The sequence below is a fragment of the Populus alba genome, chromosome 1 (assembly GCF_005239225.2).
Source record: "Populus alba chromosome 1, ASM523922v2, whole genome shotgun sequence".
NCBI classification, from domain to species: domain Eukaryota; kingdom Viridiplantae; phylum Streptophyta; class Magnoliopsida; order Malpighiales; family Salicaceae; genus Populus; species Populus alba.
The window spans coordinates 41,966,713-41,986,738 of NC_133284.1; the positions used below are offsets into that span (position 1 = coordinate 41,966,713).

The window sequence follows — 20,026 nt, forward strand, 5'->3', positions numbered from 1 at the left end:
ACATCTTTCTGCTATTTGCAGGGCTATTCTGAATGGTTTGTGCTACCTTGCAACATTTTTTCTTGGAATCAATTCTGTTGGTTTGTTCCTTTATTCTGCCAGGCTTGCTTTCAACTCTTTAATGGAAGGCGATTCTGACAAAGAAAATGAAAGTAAAGTAGTGGTCCGTCAGGTTCACCAAATTCAACATCTGAGAGTGCTACAGATGGAGCAGAGTTGACAGGTAGCCAGGGAGATCAAAATCCAGACAATACACAGAAATGAAAGAGAATTTACAGGGATAGGTTTCTGTTCTCATAACTTTTTTGTAATTAGAACAAAAAAATCAGCATAATCAATCTTAGTCTAGCAACTATATTCTGGGGAAGGGGGAGAGAGAGGTTGATTTCAAGAGGGTCAGTAGAGTGATTCAAAACAAGCAAAGATCATTTAGCCAGGAACAGTTCACAGACATTGAGTTTAGCAGTAGATGAGCTGACCATGGTTTGAACAGAAAGCCAGTAGCTTCATTTGAAGTTGTCCTGGTTTTGAACTGAAGAAGCTGCTGCATATGATACAAAACTGGACACTGCACTTCACAGCATGAGCTCATCTACTCTTATTTCTGTGATCCTTGAGATGCTTGTGGATGATATTATGGCTCCTGACCTGTTGATTTACCAACTCCATGTTTCTTTTCACGGCGTTCAATTACTGTTGCCTAGTGGCACCAGTACGAGGTTCAAGCACTCCTTTCTCCAAGCCATTCTCGAACACCTAGGACACTTGAATCTTTCTGCAGGTTCAAGGTCTTTTTTTGTTAGAAAGTAGCCAAGCAATGAACTCTATGGTGGAGCTGTTTAACTAAAGGTCAAGAGATTGGTTGTTGATGATGACGGCTGTTTATTACAACTTGCAAATAATGGGACACAATCATTAATAATTGTATAGATCGGGGAGAGCAATTTACACAGAATTCACACATTTAAGTTATAAAATGACTCCACTGATCACAAATATTATGGCAATTTAATTAAATTAGTGGTTTGTTGAATAAAACTTATGAAATCAACAAAGTTATGGCTCTGACTTACTGGGAAAAAAAACCATTTTGAGGAGAGATTCTTAGGTTTCTCCAACTACCATCATAGCACTTTTCTTTCTTTTTTTCCATGTTTCTTTTAATAATCTTAGATTTAGATTTTGTGCCTTTAAACTTGAAGTTCTTATTTTGCAAAAGATGTTTTTGTTTTGTAATATCCATTTTTTCTTACTCTCATGGGTTTTCAATGCAAAGGTTATTTTTTTTTAATTATCTTTAAGGTTTGTTTTATAGAGATCCTGTTTAATGTAGGTTTTTTTTGTTTTATATAAATTAAAAGGGCTTTGTAAATTAAGATTGGAATTTTAAATTAACTAATTTAAACTCTAGATTTAGTCCTAAATGATTAAATTTACTTTCAGATAAATCATAGTTCGACTGAAGAAATAACCAAATAATTAAAATAACTTGAATATAAAAAAATGAATACTTATGAGATTCATACTCTAATTACATTCACAAATTAAAACTCCTGAATCATGAAACAACTTCTCGGTATTTCTGGTTTATGGAATTGAAATTACAATCTTACTAATTACAAAAAAAATTACAAGCCTACTTGAATATCACCTACAAAGTTAATTATCGCATATTGTTCTATCTCCTAAAATTACTACCAACAAGCTATCATTTACTCGTTATCAACATACAATCAAATATCTACTTGATAAATAAGTTTTGAAGATCATGTAAACTTGATTGAATTGCAATACAATTGTTGCTTTGTTAAGTTGTATCCTCTTTTTATTGTCTTGCTTTTTTTAAAAAATTGAAAAAGTTTAAGATAACTTTCATTAACTACTCACTCAATTTATTCAAAATAACTTTTGGTAACTCATCTTATTCAAGGTAACTGGCTACACATAGTTGAGTTAATAGGCCTTTTGTTAGCTATATTTGATAGGTTTTGATTTAACAAACCTTTTATTTATGATGAGTTTTTTTGTTTGACTCAGTTGATTTTTTTATTTTAGTTTAACTTGTTTTTCAGTAGGTTATTTTGATTTTTAAAATCTAAATCTAAAACCAAACCAAACTAAATTTGCTTAAAATTTTCTAATTGAAATTATCCAATAAAATTCAAAAACCATTTAAATTGGTTATTATCGGATCAATATTTACAATTATTTTACATAATTCAATTAATTTACTCACATATAACTAAAACAAGCAATAACAACAATACTAGAATTTATTATTTATCCACAAAATTTCTAATCTTTCATAAGAAAAAAAGATTGTTTTTCTAAAACAACAATAAATTAAAGAAAAAATTGTTAGGTTACTCACATATAACTAAAACTGATTGTTACTAGATTTAAAGTGTTTTTTTTTTCTTATATCAAAAATTGTTTTGCTTTAACTTTTCTTTTTCTTTTTCTATGAATGTAATCCTTCTTTTATTTGTTTTGGATGACATTTGAGATTATAAAACTCATTTTGTATTTATTATTTATCAACAAAATTTCTAATCTTTCATAAGAAAAAAAGAAAGAAATATGTATAATTTCACAAAATTAAAGATTTTTTATACTAAATTTCTTGTCACATGTATTAACAATTAAAATTTGTGATAATATACTTGAAAGAAATGGTGAGCTTTGTAATTTAAATTTCATGTTACATAATTAAAGTTGAGATTCAATAGATAATGGGAGTTAATATAAAGTTGAGATTCAACAATGCCCATGTGCGTGCGTGTAGAGAATTAGGAGGAGATATACCAAGTTCACTACAAATTCCAAGATATTATTATAGTATTTTTTTATATTCTTTTTAGTGTAGGTATTTTGGTCTCCAGAATAGGATTAGTAGCTTTAACTAAGGGCTGGTAAATTGAAATTGGCACAATTCATAAAATTAGAAGCCTCTATTCAATTTAATTGGTTGATTTGTAAAATTATTACCTCTCTATCTATCTCTAAAATGCTTGAATTTATTTAAAACTACATACACATAAATGATATAAATAAAACTAAGTATAAATAGCTAAAATATATTAAAACAAATACAATATGTATTCTACTTCAAAACTTATTCTACCAATTGTAGTGTAGTTTTTGCTCTTTCTTTTTACTAAATGGGAATTTAATAAATTAAATTTACATTTCTTAAATAAAAAAAAAAACTAACTAGAATGTATTGAGTTTGTCTTGCATGATTTTTCTAGTATTAGAATCTTTACAATAATGATATTATCTATATATTAAATTATTTTGTGTATTGAATTTCACTTAGTATCTCTTTCACTGTATGTGTTTGAGATAGCATTGTTTTTTTATTATTATAAATAATGCTAATGAGATAACAAATCTTATATTTCACTAATATTTCATATATATTTTCTCTATTTATTCTTTAATTTTTGATCGAGGAGGTCTAGGAAGATGTGTTACTTATCCATCTAAGGACGACCCAATCATCACTACTCTATAAGAACTAGGGATTTGAGTTTGTTGAAAAATATCTATTTTTGGCTAATAATTAAATAATTTTTTTTTTCTGATCTATTTTGAATTTGGGCTTGCTTTCAAATAATTCTTTTACCTATAAAAATTACTTTTTACCCACCCATTTTATATTTGTCTAACCCATGAATGAAGGCTTTGAATAATTTAGGTATCCTAATTTAGAAAAAATATATATATTTATAATTTTGTATAGATATTGAATTTTATAATTTATTTATAAAATTAATTGAGATTTGATTATATATTAAAAAAATGTTTTTTGACTGGCATTCAAAAACCTCTTTAAAAAACCTTTTTTTTAACGGTGTAAGAAATAAATATTTTATTATTTATTTATAGTGTTTGAGTTTAAACATCATCGTTTTTATTTAATGGTTTAAATTTTTAGATTATGGTTAATTTTTAATAGAAAAAACCTCTTAATTTTAAACTTCAATCATGATTTTGTCAAGCATGTTTTTTCTGAACGGTTGCAAACCTAAGCAAATTTTTTGAATTAATTAAAACTATGGCAATAGTTGCTCCTAGGAAGAGATCTCCACCCACTTGCATCTTCTTTTCAGAAAACATCGGCCTTCTAGTCTGTGATTATTTTAGTCGATGAAGACCCACAAAAAGTCGTAGCCTCGTAGTTTTGGTCCTTGGGCAGCATCCCCATACTGGTCTCGAAACTTAGCAATGTGCTCTCTAGTACTCTCACTGTCTTCTCTTGAAAACTACTTAAAAGTCATTAATCTCTTGACCCCTCTGGGAATCAGACGATGGAGTCTATCCAATTACGGTTGAGCTTCTTTTTTTTTTAAGATTATTGTGAATGTTTGGACTACTTTGTGAGTATCTCGATTGATTTTATAGGTTTTAAAGTTAATGATCATATAAGTCTCTAGTAGCTCTAAGATTTATAAAACTCAAACCGGTAATTTCTAAAAAGTAAATTTAAAATTTAACAAGTTAAATTATATTTTATAAAAATAAGCAGAGCTTTTTGTATCAGACTAGGAGCATCATTGTTATTAAATGATTCCCATTGCCTGAAGAAGTTGGACTAGTTAGGTCAACCCTAGCAATCAAGGCTTTAGCGGGTAGGTTGGGAATTCTATTAGAAGCATGTGGATATTGTTGTTGGGGCTAGAAACACTAATTATATAGTCGTTAAGGTGGAAGAAGTTGCAGGTACTATTTCATAATTTCACGGGTGCAGCCTGCTGGTTAGGTTAAACATGGATTAGGTTAGCATTTCAGGGAAGGGGATGCCCACCATGTTGACCATATACACGAGGTCGAGACGGCGGTTTAGGACATGGTGAAGTTATCTCAAGAGCAGCTATGCAATCTGAGTTCACAAGAGTTATAACACGCAGACCAGTTGTTTATAGACCTATAGTTCATGTGGTATAGATGGTTATGGTCGAACGACTAGAGAAGGCGGAGCAGTCCGAGCTTGCTTGGTTTTAGCCAACGGATCAAACATATACTGCATCGTCTTGTTAAAGGTAGTGAGCGATATTTGGCCAATTTGGGCATCAGAAACTAGGAGCTCCCAATGACCTAGCTAGACATGTATGTTGCTCATTAAGATAATTGGTCTAGAGAAAGGTACGTAAGGTAGATATTGTTCTGGACATAATAATTCCAGATTCAAGAAATAGAACCACTGAGCATTCATGTGTTTGGCAATAAAAAAAAGGGGGAATGTAAGAAAGGCTGGACAAAGATTCTTTTCAATATTTGCAAGAAAAAAGAAGAAGAAAAGGACAATGAGAAGCTGTTTGAGCACTCCTAAAAAGCATCATCCCATTGTAGATCCCCTCTGAGGCAAAGACAGACACAAGCAGCTCAGCCTGTACGACTTTCTTGCTTTGCACTGTCAATCCGTGCCCCTCTACACAGAAAACAACAAAGTAAGCCAAAGAGATGAGAGAAAATCTATGGCTGGAAAGGCTGGAATCTCTGGTAAAGAAAACGCAGTCCGCTAAAAAAATCGATTGCCTTGGAACTTGACCCGTGCATACACACCTCTGGCTTGCAGAGACTGGTGTTTTTGGAATCCAGCAAGACGAAGATTGAGTTAGCAACCCTTGCTTTGAGAAGGAGACATTTTGCATATGCAAAATGATAATTTTGGATGCAGACATGAACCTAAAGTAGAGGGTTTGGATTTAATTATGTATCCAAACAAATGCTTGATGAATTTGACATGGAAGATCGATATGGATTAGTGGTACAGCGTGCATTTTCCCCCTTGGATAAGACTTTAGTAATCTTTGGGACAAAGGGATCCAAGAGAGTCTTCAAGGGGAAGCAAGGGAAATGCAGGCCCTAAAGCAAGGGATCCAATATTGAGATTATAATATAAATATTAAAAAAAAAATAGTGATATAATAAATCAATTTAGACCAACATGGGACTAGATTTATGAGATTATGATAATATCATAAAATGCTAAAAAATACTTTCTTTTTAGTCTGTATTTGGTATTGCGGTAGCTGTTGTGGTTGTGGTTTGAAAAAAGTTGTTTTATAAAAAGTACTTTTAGTTGAGGTTGGTTTGAAAAAATAGTATTTGGTTAAAACTGTGGTTGAAGTTGAAGTTGAAGTTGAAGAAAAAGGTAGTTTAATGTATTTGGTTAAGAATGCTTTTGAAATTGAGGTTATAAAATAATTTTAAAATATATATACTAATATTGATGGTTTTAAATTTAAATATTATAGAATTAACTATTCCTATTACATCATGAAATAAATAATACTTGATATAAAATATTTTTTATTATTCCATTAAACTATTTATAATTTCAGATAAAATATTATCGAGTATAAAATTGATATTACAGTGCGAGTGAATTTAATTTACTTTATACTAGTTTTTCGAGAGAAAAAATATTGTTCAAAACTAGTTTTTTTTATAAAAAAAAAAACTGTTAAAAAAATTAATACATTGAAAAAAAAAAAAGTGCAAGTGAATTGCACTATTCACGTGAACAGTGAAATTCACTGCAGTGTGCCTGAAACTCTCGTAAAAAATAGTAATTTACTGCTTCTCAAAAGTCATGGTCCTGTCGCATATAAATGGTGGGACCCATGTGTTTTTATTGTTTCACCATTTGTAACCAAACGGTCATTTTATGCGTTTTTGAAGAAACGCGAACGTGAACGCGTTGCCAAACGGACTCTAATTATTGGAATTCAATCATCCTTTTTCTAAATCTAAGATCCATTTTTTTATGGTTGGAATCAGTGTCAACATAAGCTTCTTTCTTTATTGTCATAATTTGGCCATTATTTCTCTCTCTACTCTGTACCACAAAGAATAATCTTTTCTTGGTTGGAATTGGTGTTAACAAGAATTTTATCTTTTTATTATTGGAATCCAATTATTCTCTCTCTAACGACACTAAAAAATAAAAGCAATGGAGTTTTGTATTAAAATTGAATTTCAAAAATATTAACGAACTGAAAAGGTATCATTGGAAAAGTAGAAGGGTGAAAATAAATTATTTTGCACAAACTTTGAAACAACCACGCATTTTACCAGTTTTTTTCACTTTGATCCTCCGGTCTTTCTATTTTGTCATTCCTTAACAATTAAACTTAAACTGCCTTAAATTTTGGTTTAAAATAGTGAAATTAAAAAAAAAAAAAAAGAGTTTCATTGCACAACAAGTCCATCGTGCACTACCTAATAAAATATTTTATTAAAAATAAGGACTTGTACTCGTATAATTTTCAAAGAGATCAATCATATTTTCATCCTTAATTTGATCCAACGAGCGGAGTCAATAAAAAGAACCAACTATACTTGTCAAATTATCAGCCCAATACAATCTAAAGGAGAGCTGTAGGAACAATATTTATGATTTTAAAGAACTGGAGATGCAGAGCATAACATTTAAGATTGCAAATACTTATGCTCCAATATCCTCGCTTGAATTAGTTCTTGTCATGAACAAAATGGTCAAGGTCTTCCACTTCTTGTACCAAGCATCACTAGCAATGAAGGAAAGATTTACAAAATTGTGTTAAATAATGTAGCATTTCCATATTCCAAACATTCAACTAGGTGAATTCTCAAACAGATGTTGGGCCATTAAATTAAATTTAAAAAAAAAAACAATAAAGGGGAAGGAAAGTTATTGTAGCTCTAGGAACAAATCATTATTCATTGAAAAGTGACATGTTGCTCATGTCTAAAAAAAAAATTAACTAGGTATTAGAGATAAGGTAATATTTTTACCATGAAATAATTATCTTTAAACAGAATTAGGTTAGTGATTTTTTTTCACAATGAGATTATTGATTTGCCCCTATATATATATATATATAATGCCTATTCAATAAGGGGTGTTATGGTATTTGAAATTTTTTTTAAATAGTCAAATTACTTTGTTACTTTTAAGGATAAAATCAATGTAACTCTCTTACAAGGATTTTTTTTTTTGTTCTTTTATAATAATTTTATTGTTAATTTGAATATTACTCAAGGACATTATTGTAATTGATAATATATTAAATATTATTTAAAAAACATTTTGACTTGTGCTACACCGTTTTCGCACTTTCCAAGCGGAGCGTAGAAGATCGTCTCATCACCAAATATTAACTTCATAATAATATTTCAAAGATTTTTTTTATATTTTTATGAAGAGATGACACGTGTACTAAATAAACATATGATTTAGCGACATCAACCATTTTTTTTCTCTCTTCGCTTTTGAATTCAGCGTCAAAGCAATAAAGCATTTGACATTGTTGCCCACAATTGGTGATTTATGTTGGAAAGCAGTACAGTATTTTTGGTCGATGTTGTAACGAAAAAGAAAGAAGAAGAAACAATTATTAGCAAAAAAAGACAATAGAAAATAATAACCAATCATTAAGATGTGTAGTTAAGCAGTGTGGCAGACATTATTATTTTTTTCTTTTTATTAGGTGTCATTACAGGTCACGAAAATGTGTAATAAGAGACAACACGTCCCAATTATTTCACGTCGATGGGATTAAGACAAGAAAACGCTAAATGCAAATTGATCGGTTTCTCAATTATTACATTGTCGAGATGGTGCTCCATTGTCTAATATTTCCTACTTTGATGCTTTTAGTTGCATGCATGCATGCCGCTATCTCCGAAGAAAACTGTTAACAATAAAAGCCAACAAATTTCAAATTAAGAATATGTTTGGTATAACCATACAGGTGGTGGCCCAGTAGTAAAAACTTGGAACTAAGAGATTTGTTTTCTTTGTGGTCTCAGGTTCGAGCCCTGGAGTTGCTCATATGATGGCCACTGGAGGCTTACATGGTCGTTAATTTCAAGACCTGTGGGATTAGTCGAGGTACTTGCAAGCTGGCCTGGACACCCACGTTAAACTAAAAATATATATATATATATATATATATATATATATATTTGGTATGTGATACTTTTGTGATTGTAATATGAAAAAAATATAGAAAAATTATTTTTAATTATGATTGTTTGATTAAAATACGTGTTTGGTTAAAATTATGATTGAAATTATTATTTAATAAAAAATATGTCCAATATTTTTGGTTAAAATAATAATTGAAATTGATCTTGGTAATAAAATGATCTAAAAGTATGTGTATTAGTTTTTTAATTTGCAATTAGATTAATGTTCATTTTATTATTAATACATTGTAAAAACAACCACGCAAATTAAAACACCAATTTTATTATCTCATTAAACTTACTGCAATGCCATTACAAACATAATCCATATAGAAAGGTTTCTAATTTTCATGGGAATGTGAACATAAAACCACATCAATTAAAAAAAAAATTTATAAACAAAATCAAGATGAAGATCAAATTATATAAATAATTGGTGAGAATTAAAACTTATGTATATTTTTATAATTTACAAATATAAAAACTTGAGTCTCGTGAATTTTTAATTTATGCAAAAACCGTCCAGTATTGATTTTTTGATTAGTTCAAAGGAGGATGAAATTATTTTGGTCTTGGTAGCCAATTGAACAATAACAAAATACAACTCAATGAAAAGCAAAAGAGAAGCATAGCAAAAACACATAGAAGTAGTTTTTTAAAAAAACTAAGTTAAAAACTCATTTATTAGTGGGGCCTAGAAATAAAATTTGTGATTCATTTTGTAACCAAACAAGATACAATCATGATTAAGTGAAAAACACATACACAAACGCATAATCAAATGGGCTCTAACTCATATACATTGTATTTTTTTTTTAAATATTGTTTTTGAAAATTATTTTTTTATTATTATTATTATTTATAATTTTAGATCATATTTTAATATGTTAATAATAAAAATAATTTATTTTTAAAAAAAATATTATTTTAATACATTTAAAAAAAAAAACTTCAAAAAACTAACATCGACTCAAATCATGAACACTACCTATGATCATCAAACCACGCTATCTTCAAGATCCGAGCTTGAATTATTCTTTAACATGACTAACCAAACATCACTTACAAGAAGTGTTTGTTTTTGCAGTAGAAATCTAATTTTATAAAATTCTAAAAAAATCTTGTTGAAATTAATTTTTTAAGTGTTTTTAAGATTGTATTAATATGTCAATATTATAAATAATTTTTAAAAATAAATAATTATTATTTTAATATATTTTTAAATTAAAAAAACAATTTAATTCAAAAATCATTTACAAACACCACCAAACATCATGATAACAACATGCATTAATAATTCAATATCAAATCATTGCTTGACTGTCTGTTTCATCAGTCCCAGAATCTCACCAATCAAACGGGTCAAAATAGACCCGTAGTGGACCATATGGTAGTAACATGCACTCTACTCCACCCAACTATTATTTCCACCCACATGATGCTGCCTTATCTTATAGGACAAAAAAGAAACAGGAAGAGGTTCGCTTCAAATAATGGGAAAGTAAAAGATTTACAAGAACGCGTGGCAGTAAAAAAGAGTAAAAGCACCGCTACTAGTACTACAAAAACTACCCTTACGAACTTACCGCACTCTTTTTTAACTTTTAAGCAGAGCCCTTTAATTTTATTACCGTCGACAAGGCCTTTAAAACCCAACACCAGCCGCGCCGACCCCAAGCGTAGCCGCTGCTCCATGAGGCTCGAGCTTCCTATTCATCCAGAAACAAGCCTCTGGGGCAAGCTTAGAAGCTGACCTCATTGGTTCAGACTTACAGCGCGTCAGAACAAATGGATCGTATGCCTTGGCTCCCACCAGCTTCTGCTCTATCATTGTGGACATGGACTCTGTCCCGGCTCCATGAGCCGGCGGCTTACCCGGATATGAACAAGAAGACCTGGCTGGCTGCTGCAAGTTGTTGTTGTTGTTGATGCTGTTGCTATTATGCACCTGCGCAGGATTACTGTCGATGCTGGCTCTTTTCTTGGGCTCATCTTTACCGTCCGCTTTATCGACTGGCCTTGAATGCTCTGGTAAACATCTGATGAAATCCGTAGTGCAAACCCAAGTTTCTTTGGATACCTCCATTGACAGCTTGGGCTCACACATCATTAACAGCAGGCAATCTGGTAACAGTGGTTGACTACAATCTCTTTCCTTTGACTTCACACCCGTACCCGTTTGACCAGCTTCCTGGGTTTTTGGGTCTTCGGGTTCGGATCTTTCATGGGTCACTGTCTGTTCTTCCTCCTCTTGCTCGGTCTCTTTCTCTTCCTTTGACTCTTGTACTTGAAATTCAGCAGCAGAACGTGGCTCTGGTTCTTGGTCCTGCAAGTCTTTGACAGCAACCTCTAAGCTTTCTTGTTCAAACTGTGCAGACACTGAGTTCTCCTCAATGTCATCACTGAAGTCTACTACATGTTCTTGTTCTGCTTTGAGTGTTCTGTCTTCTTGATTATCCTCATTTTCTTGAACCATCTTGTTTTCATTGTCGTGATTCATCAAGGCCTCTGGATCTACAATTTCTTGATCGTGTGAAGACTGGTCACTGCATAGACTAACAGTTTCTTGTGTTGTGGCTGTTGGCTGCAAGTTCACGACCTCATGAATTTCTGGTTCCTCTTCTTGCTTCACCAGATTCCCTTCTTGAAGAACCCCATCAATGTTCTCGTCTGTGCTTCTGACTTGTTGGCTATCTGCTCCTCCTTCGCCTTCCAAAAGAGCCAAACCTCGTCCAGTTTCTTGAATATGCTGCTCTTCAACAGTTTCGAAAGAGACCAGATTTTCAGCCACAAACAAATCCTCCTTGTGCTCCCTAATACCTTCTTGCGCAACTTTTATTTGCTCTTCCTCTTCATGACCTGGCCCAACTTCTCTTTTATCTTCTACATTGATACGCTTTTCTTCTTCTACTCCCAAATCTCTATCCTTATCTTCTTGCTCATCTTCTTCAACTTGTGGAGCAGGTGCTTCCCAAAACTTATTAGCTAGAGCAGCCATTTTAACAGGATCAGATCTACACCTCATCAACAACAAAGCATTCTTTGGTGGTATACAAATATTCACCCTTGCTTCTTCCTCTTCTTGCAAGCCCTCATTTCCTCCAAATTTCTCATCTTTAAATTCAATCTCTTCATAGACATGTCTCCTATAGCTCCTCCTCCTCCCATCTCTTTCCTCTTCGACTTCTTCTTCTCCAACCACCAACTCTATCTCCCTCCCTTTCCCTTCTTCCTCTTGCACTGCCACCAACCACCTTGCAAACACCGCCCCACAAGAGCTACTGCCATTGTTATTAGATCCTGCTGCCGCTGCCTTCTCTTCTTTCTCTTTTTCACTCGCCGTGCATGAAGACCGGCAAGGTAAAAAGCAATTAAACTCAGCTCCAAAAGTCCTTAAAGCTTCACATATAGTCACAGGCAAATGCACCCATCTTGGATTCCTGGGTGACAAATCCTCTTGTTGCTGCTGCTGATTCAAGAACTGATTGTTAATCAAATCTTGATGATTATTGCTCCCTTCAAAAGCATTGCTGTTTTGGTCTACTCTTCTGAAACTTATCTCCCCTCTCTTCTCTGATCTTGCTCTCAGTTTATTGCCTTGTTTCTTGGTCTTTACTCTCACTTGACCAATGCAAGTAACCTTTGGAGAAGAGGGTTCAGGATTTTCAAAAGCACAGCCACGTTTCTTGCCATTAGCCGGGAACATTGGTGAAGCATGGCCACCTTTCATGCTGCCATTGCTTCTAAGCCTTCTAATCGTGTTGTTACCAGTGCTACTGTTATTGTTGCTGTTGCTTCGATGGAGTCTGTCTACAAATGTATCCATGTATTCTTGTTTCTTTCTTGTTGGTTTAGTAATCGATCATAGAGGAGAGGAGGGTAATAATGTAAGATTTTATGGAGCGAGGGAGATGTTTTTATTGATTGGTTTTGTGAATGGAAATAAAGGGAAACTCTGATGGGAAATAATGGTGTTCTTTGTTTGGTTGTATGATGTGTGGTTTGCACAGAGCTCGTACAGATAGATGCAGGTGGATTGATGAAGCGAGAGTGACAGGGAAACAGAGAGGGAGGGGCAATAGAGGATTTATCAATTCAATGGAAAATTTTAAACAATAAAGTGCTCCTTGTCTCTAGCAATAGTAAATGCTAGATACTTTAAACTTGCCTTTAGATTTTTTTTAAAAAAAGTAGACAAATTGTATATAAAAATGTTTTTTACATATTTTTATAGTTAAAAAATTATAATTAAAAATAAAAAATTTTATGTATACATATAATTAAATAAATTTAAAAAAAGTGTGTTAATAAATAAAAAAATATAAATGATAAATTAAAAAAATAAAAGATAAATATAGATCAAGATATTTAATCTTGTAAGCTGTGATATTTACTCAGTTGTATTTGTTAAATTTATTTATTGAAATGATTTTTTTTTCAAGTAAATGATAATAGAAATGAAGACATGAATTAAATTAATTGAATAAAATAAAAGAGGAAAAAAACATTATACAAGGTTGCATATATTAAAAATACTATCTCAAAATAATTTTTTATTTTCAGAAATAAAGTTCATCTATACAAAAGATAAAAAAAATATATAGATAAATCATAAAAACCCTTCAAAATTTAAATATATAACAAATATAAATAATCAGCATTTAAAATAGGCTTATTTAAACAAAATGAAATAGAGAAGGAATATTAATCTAAATATAAAACAAATTAGAAAAAAACCATATAAAAAAAGAATTAATTTAAAATAAGAGTTAGGAAAAAAAAAAAAAGGTAAAGGTCAAGCATTGCTAGACCTGACAAGCCAGCCTAGCTCATTTTGTTAGGGCTGCACAACGAGGCCCTTATACATTCCATCCCAAAATGTTTTTGAAAATAATAAATTAGACAATACATCATCTGATTTTCTCAGATTTCAACCATTATGGTAACCAGAAGATAGAGGCTTACTTTTTTAAAACCCAAAAATCTATTTTTCAACCTATTTTTAACCTAAAACACCTACAAAACAACTTAGTAACCGTGATAAACCTATTCATAGCCTTAAAAGAACCAAAAACCATCTCAAAATTGAAACTAAATATCAAACTGAGCTCAAATCTGTTTTTTTCACAAACTTTAAAAGTTAAAAAAAAAAAAAAAAAAAAAAAACCTAATATAAACTCCCTCATCAAATAGAACATTTGACACAAACATCGACTATTTTGGTAGCCTAAATCAGTGTCAAGACATTCTTCTCTCTCTTCTGTCAAAATCTGGCAACCTCTCTCGCTCTTCTCTCAACAAAAAAATAATAAAAATAAATTTTTGTACTAAAATTGAATTTGAAAAAAAAATAGGCATCGAAAACATATAATTTGTGTTATTTTTAAAGTTAAAGGATCAAAATGTATATTTTTCAAAACTCCTAGCACGCTACCCATGTTTGGCAAATTTTTCATTTCGATCCTTATTTTTCCCATTCCGCTATTAACTAAGAAATCATATGTAATTTGCCTTAAATTATGATCAAATTTTCTAAAATAAAACTTTAAGGACTAAGATAAATTGTCAATAAATGAACAGTTTCATCTATGATATTTTTGTGAGGGGTGAATAGTATTGACTGCACAATATTCACCCCACTCGTTTTTTATTTTAAAATTAATGCAATTAACTAGTACTATTGTGTGTAAGATGTACATAGGGCTTGGGACATTGAGGGTTCCTTTTTGATAACTTAGTGTGGCAATTTTATCTTTATTGGTCACGTTGTTACGTTGATGTTTTTAGTTATATAAAAAAAACTACCTAGAAATGGAGTTCATACTCTTTTTTTTTTTTTAATTAAATATAATATTATTACAAATTGAAAAATATAAAAGTGTTTTTATTTTGTTCCATGGTATAGCTTTAGTTTGAAAAAACAATTAAAATATGTTTTCTAAACTTTTCATCCATCTAAAAAACATGTTTGTCCTTTTTTTTTCAGTTTAATGAATTTCTTAGGGCAAAAATGCCCAAAGACTTTTTCAAATACAACATTTTTATAAATTCAAGAAAGTTAAAGTGTTTCTTTTATTTCTCCATGATAAAGCTTTATGTTAAAAAAAATACATTTAAAAGATGTTTTCCAAATTTTTCACCCATTAGAAAACAAGTTCTTCCTTTTTTTGAGTTTAATGAATTTTTCAGGCAAAAAATGTCATTAGACTTTTTAACTAATTATAAATATATCCTACATATATATTCTTATTTCTTTCAATTTTTTGCCCTAATTTCTATTTTATTTGCATCATTTTTATTCCTTACTAATCATTTCTCCTAGTTATGGACTGAAAAGTTTCTAGATATCTCTTAAAAGGAAAGTTATAGAAAAGAGTCTTCATTAAACTCTTCCTTATATAAGATAACAAGTAAATAAAAGTCTAAGATTGAGAATATTGAATTCATGAAAATAGATAGTTGCCACGGTTATTATAAAACTCCATAAAAAGTTTCCTTTTTATCATAAAAATATGCTACTCACTTCTCACTTGGTATTCCTTTAATACCTTGTAAATATGATGTAAAAAAAAAAAAAAAAAAAACCCATAGGGCATAGTCCTACCATTAACCTAAGACCGTTGCTATTTTTAGATAGGCCTTCGATAGTTTCGTAGACATAAAACATATTAAATATCTACATATCTAGTAAACAATAAAAACCATATGTTTTCTCTTGAAAGGAAATTTTTTTTTCTCTTTTTCTCTCTCTTTAACAAGATATTATATTAAAGAGTACCTACTAATAGATCTTCAAATTGATCTATTCAAATTTATTTAGAGCCCCAAAGCTCATTGCTTTTAGGTATAAGCCTTCTATTGAGTCCAAATCATATTGGTTGATGATTATGCATCCCATATCTAAATATAAAGATATTGTTTAATTCTGTCCAAAAAGAGACAAGGTTGTTAGTGGTTTCTTATTTGGTTATAGTGGTGATTTTAGATGGTTAGATTGCATCAAAGATCTCTAGCATTTTTATTTGTTGCTGAAGTGTTTTTTTTTTTTTTTTTAAGCCTGATAATAATGTAATTTGTAGTGGCAACACTAAGCCATATTAGGATGGACTTTTTTCATATGTTGAGGTTCACATTATCGTTTTGAAGTGGAAGTGTCTCATTCTCAACATTTAACGGTGAATAAATTCTTTCTTTCTATTTTTATTTTTATATATAGAATTTCTTCTTGGTATGGACTAAGACTTTCTCCCGCTATGCCTTTTAAAGCATTGCTAATTATTGACCAATGTATAATGGAGACATAATCTACATAGTATTAGAAGTGAATATAAGAGTTATGCATATCTTGAAGATACCATTTCTGAGTTTAAAAAGGATAAGTGAGCCTTGGTTTTCATTTTCTTGAAATCTTTAGTTTTTTTACAAAGAAGATTTGGGATTTATTGAAGAAGATGAAAAAATGAGTATTACTTGAAGAATTGATTAATTAATTACATCTTAATGTTATAGTTCTTTTAATCTTAAACATTGAGTTTAAAGCAAGAAAATGTTTCATTTTTGAAAGTTATTACTCGATTGGTATGTTATATAGTTAAATATAGTTGACATTTTAAAAGAATAATGCTCATTTTTTTACATCATTTCATTTATCTTAATAAAGGAATACAGAAGGGATTGTTATAAAAAAAATAATATGTTTATATGTCATGTGAATAAAAACAATAGTTTTTTTATTGTTAATTTGCAAACAATCAACAAAAAAAACTTGAACAAACCATTGACTAAGATATCAGAATTCACACTAGTGGTCAATGATCAAGTTCTATACAAAATATGAGTCTTTAACAGATTAAGTAGTAGATATTAAAGATTGACACAAAAATATATATATTTATATACATGCTAGAAGAATACATATGAAGAAAAAAAAGTATAAATTATATTAGGATTGATATTATATATCTTTACATGTCTTAGACTATTTGTACATGAATAAAACTTTATATCTATATCAAATTTTATCTTTATAATATTATAAATAGGGTGTAGCATCCTAAATTTTTTAATGCAATTTTTATTTTTATAATAATATGATATTCTTTGACTTCCTTACACTTACACTTACCTTACACGGAATCACTATCATTTATATAACATAATATAAATTTTATATTGCATTAATATCCACCATACCATACAAGAGACTTTCTTTCATCAAAGTAGAAAATTATCTTTTTTTTTAATGAAATTTTAGCAGAATTTATATATAATGAAATTCATCATATTTGCTTTACGATTCAACACATTCATCACCACACTTTGCCTCTCGAGAGTAGTAGTAGTAGTAGTAAAAATAATTTCATAATCCATGTTTTGTTAATATCAAAGAGGGCATGTTCCATGAACATGGCCAGTTGACAAATGTACGAGCGCGAGAAACCAGCTCCGTGGGTGTCGTGCCCCTTCTCTTCCTTTTCTACCCTTCACACAAAATACGTGGCCGTTTTCTTCACCGAAAAGACACTAAAATGGCATTTTTGATATTAATTTAGAAAAGGATAGGCTAATTCGAACTGGGATCACATGGGGGGATCGATGGTGAAAAGAACAGAGAAGAATCCCAGGTTGTACGTCACCACCGATGATTGTTCAACCCACGCGCATTACGATGACTTGCTCAAACAATCTCCTGCCACGTCCACCACCTTAGCAAGTTTAGAAAATTATCACTTAACTAAGTTTTCTTTTTCTTTTTTTTTTTAATTAAAAAAATTGGTTGAAACTCCAAACTTCTTTTGTTCGATTAAAATGATACTCATACCAGATATATTTGGATTTTTATTTATATAAATATTAGTATAATAACATTCTGGTGCTCTGTTTTTAAATAGATTAACAGATTAATATTTATTTTTTAAAAAATTATTAAAATACATCAAAATTATTAAGTTAATAAAAAATAAATCATGAAATTTAATTTTTAATTATTAATATTAAAACTAGATAGATTTTACTTTTTTTTTTTTATTATTCAACAAATGTAAATGCATAGGCAAATGTAATTATAAAAAGAAAAATGCAGGCATTTTGAATTATTCAAAATATTCTGTTATTCATTGCATGATGAATTAATGATCACAGCTTCTGCACGCGCAGAGAAAAGCAAGTAGCAATGATCAATTCAATCAAAGAACCACAGGCCTCGTTGGCAGAGAGAGACCTCTTCTGTACTCACTCCAAAGTCCAAACTCACGCAGAAGCAGCATGAAGCAAAGGCTATATTTTTAATTATTTTCTTTAAAAAATATATTAAAATAATATTTTTTTTTTTATAAATCATAGTTACCCACTGTGATATTTAAGAGAGAAAGAAGATTAACTATGTTTTTTTTTTTTTTTTAAAAAAAAAAACAGCTCTTATTTCAGCGGTGGTAGGTGAGAATTGAAACTTTTTACTGTGTTATTTATATATAAAAAAGTTTTTCATTTGGGTTAGTTTACAACTTTTTTTTTTTTATAAAACTGTGTTAATTTCAAGAAATAAAATAAAAATAAAACATAACTAAGCAGGAAACTCATAATCCACGGTAGCAAGAATGATCATACCACCAATAATCACTTGACTCTTCCACGTGGCAGGTGCAGGTGGGGCCACAAGATTTCAACCAGTGTGGGCCATGGCTAATTTAATGAAGAGAGCCAGAGTGGCAGAGCACGCAGCAAGCTTTGAAACCCTAAGTTGCAAGTGGGAAATGAGAAATGACCAAAAAGAATAGGGGGGAAAGTGGGTCAAGGATGACTTGAAAAGCAGTGGTTTGACCAAACATTTACACCACAAAGAGACAGAGAGAGTATTAAAAGCAGCTTTTGTTTATGCTTTTATTAATTGTGTAGAATGTGCTTTCTAACTGTGTTTGTGTCCCAGTTCTGAGGTAAAGCCAGCTGTAATGTTTAGTTTAGTACTGATCAATAAAGAAAAAGTGAGTTTTTTGGATTGATATATATATATATATATATATATATATATATATATATAATCTTCACGGACTTTCCTAGCTTGCTATCCTTGAAACTCCTTTGATCCAGTAGAATCATTCCATTACTTGGTTAATTCTTGAGTGTTTGTTGATTTAAAGATAAAATAACTAAAAAAATTATTTAGAGAACGAAAGAAAGTTTGGCAATTTATTCTTATAGAAATTTTCTAGGGCTCATCTTTTCCGAGATGACAAGGCTAGGGGCTGTGCTTTTTCAAAAATACAATAAAAAAAAAAAATACATTGTAGATAGAATTCTAGGTTAAATTTTAACATAAAAAAAAAGGTTGATATTATGGATGTGTTTTTATAGTAGAGCATGCTTTATTTGACTGACAATTGAAAAGATGATGTCTATGCCATGTCATGAGGAAGTTTTTAAAATATAATTTTATTTAATTTTGTGATAATTAAAATAATTTTTTTATAAGAAAAAACACAATGATTAGGGAGGAAAAATGTATTTTGTTATGTAGTTTTTTTTTTTGTTAATATATTTTTTTTTGAAAAAAAAATGTCCTTTTTATTTGTAGTGTGCTTTTTGAATAAAAAATAAAGATAATTAAAATATATTTTCATAATAATTTTAATGATTTTCTTATATCAATTATTCTTTTTTTATTTTCTATAATTGCATAAAAATTATCTTTTGTTTATTGAAATTTTTTTCGGATGAAGATAAGTTTGTATTTGATAAACAATGTTTCAAATAAAAAAAAGTTTCCATCAAAACAAAAATAAATGCATAAATAAGGAAATATAGTTTTGATTTAAGATATTTTATTCTTATTGAATGCTCGTAGAAAACTGGCATATGCTACACTATGGTTTAATTTTTTTTTTTTGTTTCATATTAGGTACATGTATAATTAGACAACTTGCATGAGTTAAGTTATGAGTTAGACCAAAACTATTTTTAATGCAAAAAAGAATATTCAAGCCTTGAAAAATTCTTTAGCAATGTCATTAAACTTGATTTTAGTAAGTCAACCATAAAGCCTTTAAATTTAACTTCTGACCTAATTCAA

General features: G+C 30.2%; 1 protein-coding gene across 1 annotated transcript; it reads right to left on the reverse strand.

Annotated features, from left to right (window-relative positions):
• Nucleotides 1–10,233: 10,233 nt before the first annotated feature.
• On the reverse strand, nt 10,234–13,059 carry LOC118056923 (uncharacterized). Its single transcript, XM_035069362.2, has one exon. It carries the CDS (start codon nt 12,785–12,787, stop codon nt 10,607–10,609), a length of 2,181 nt encoding a protein of 726 aa, XP_034925253.1. The 5' UTR covers nt 12,788–13,059; the 3' UTR covers nt 10,234–10,606.
• Between the last annotated feature and the right edge of the window lie 6,967 nt (nt 13,060–20,026).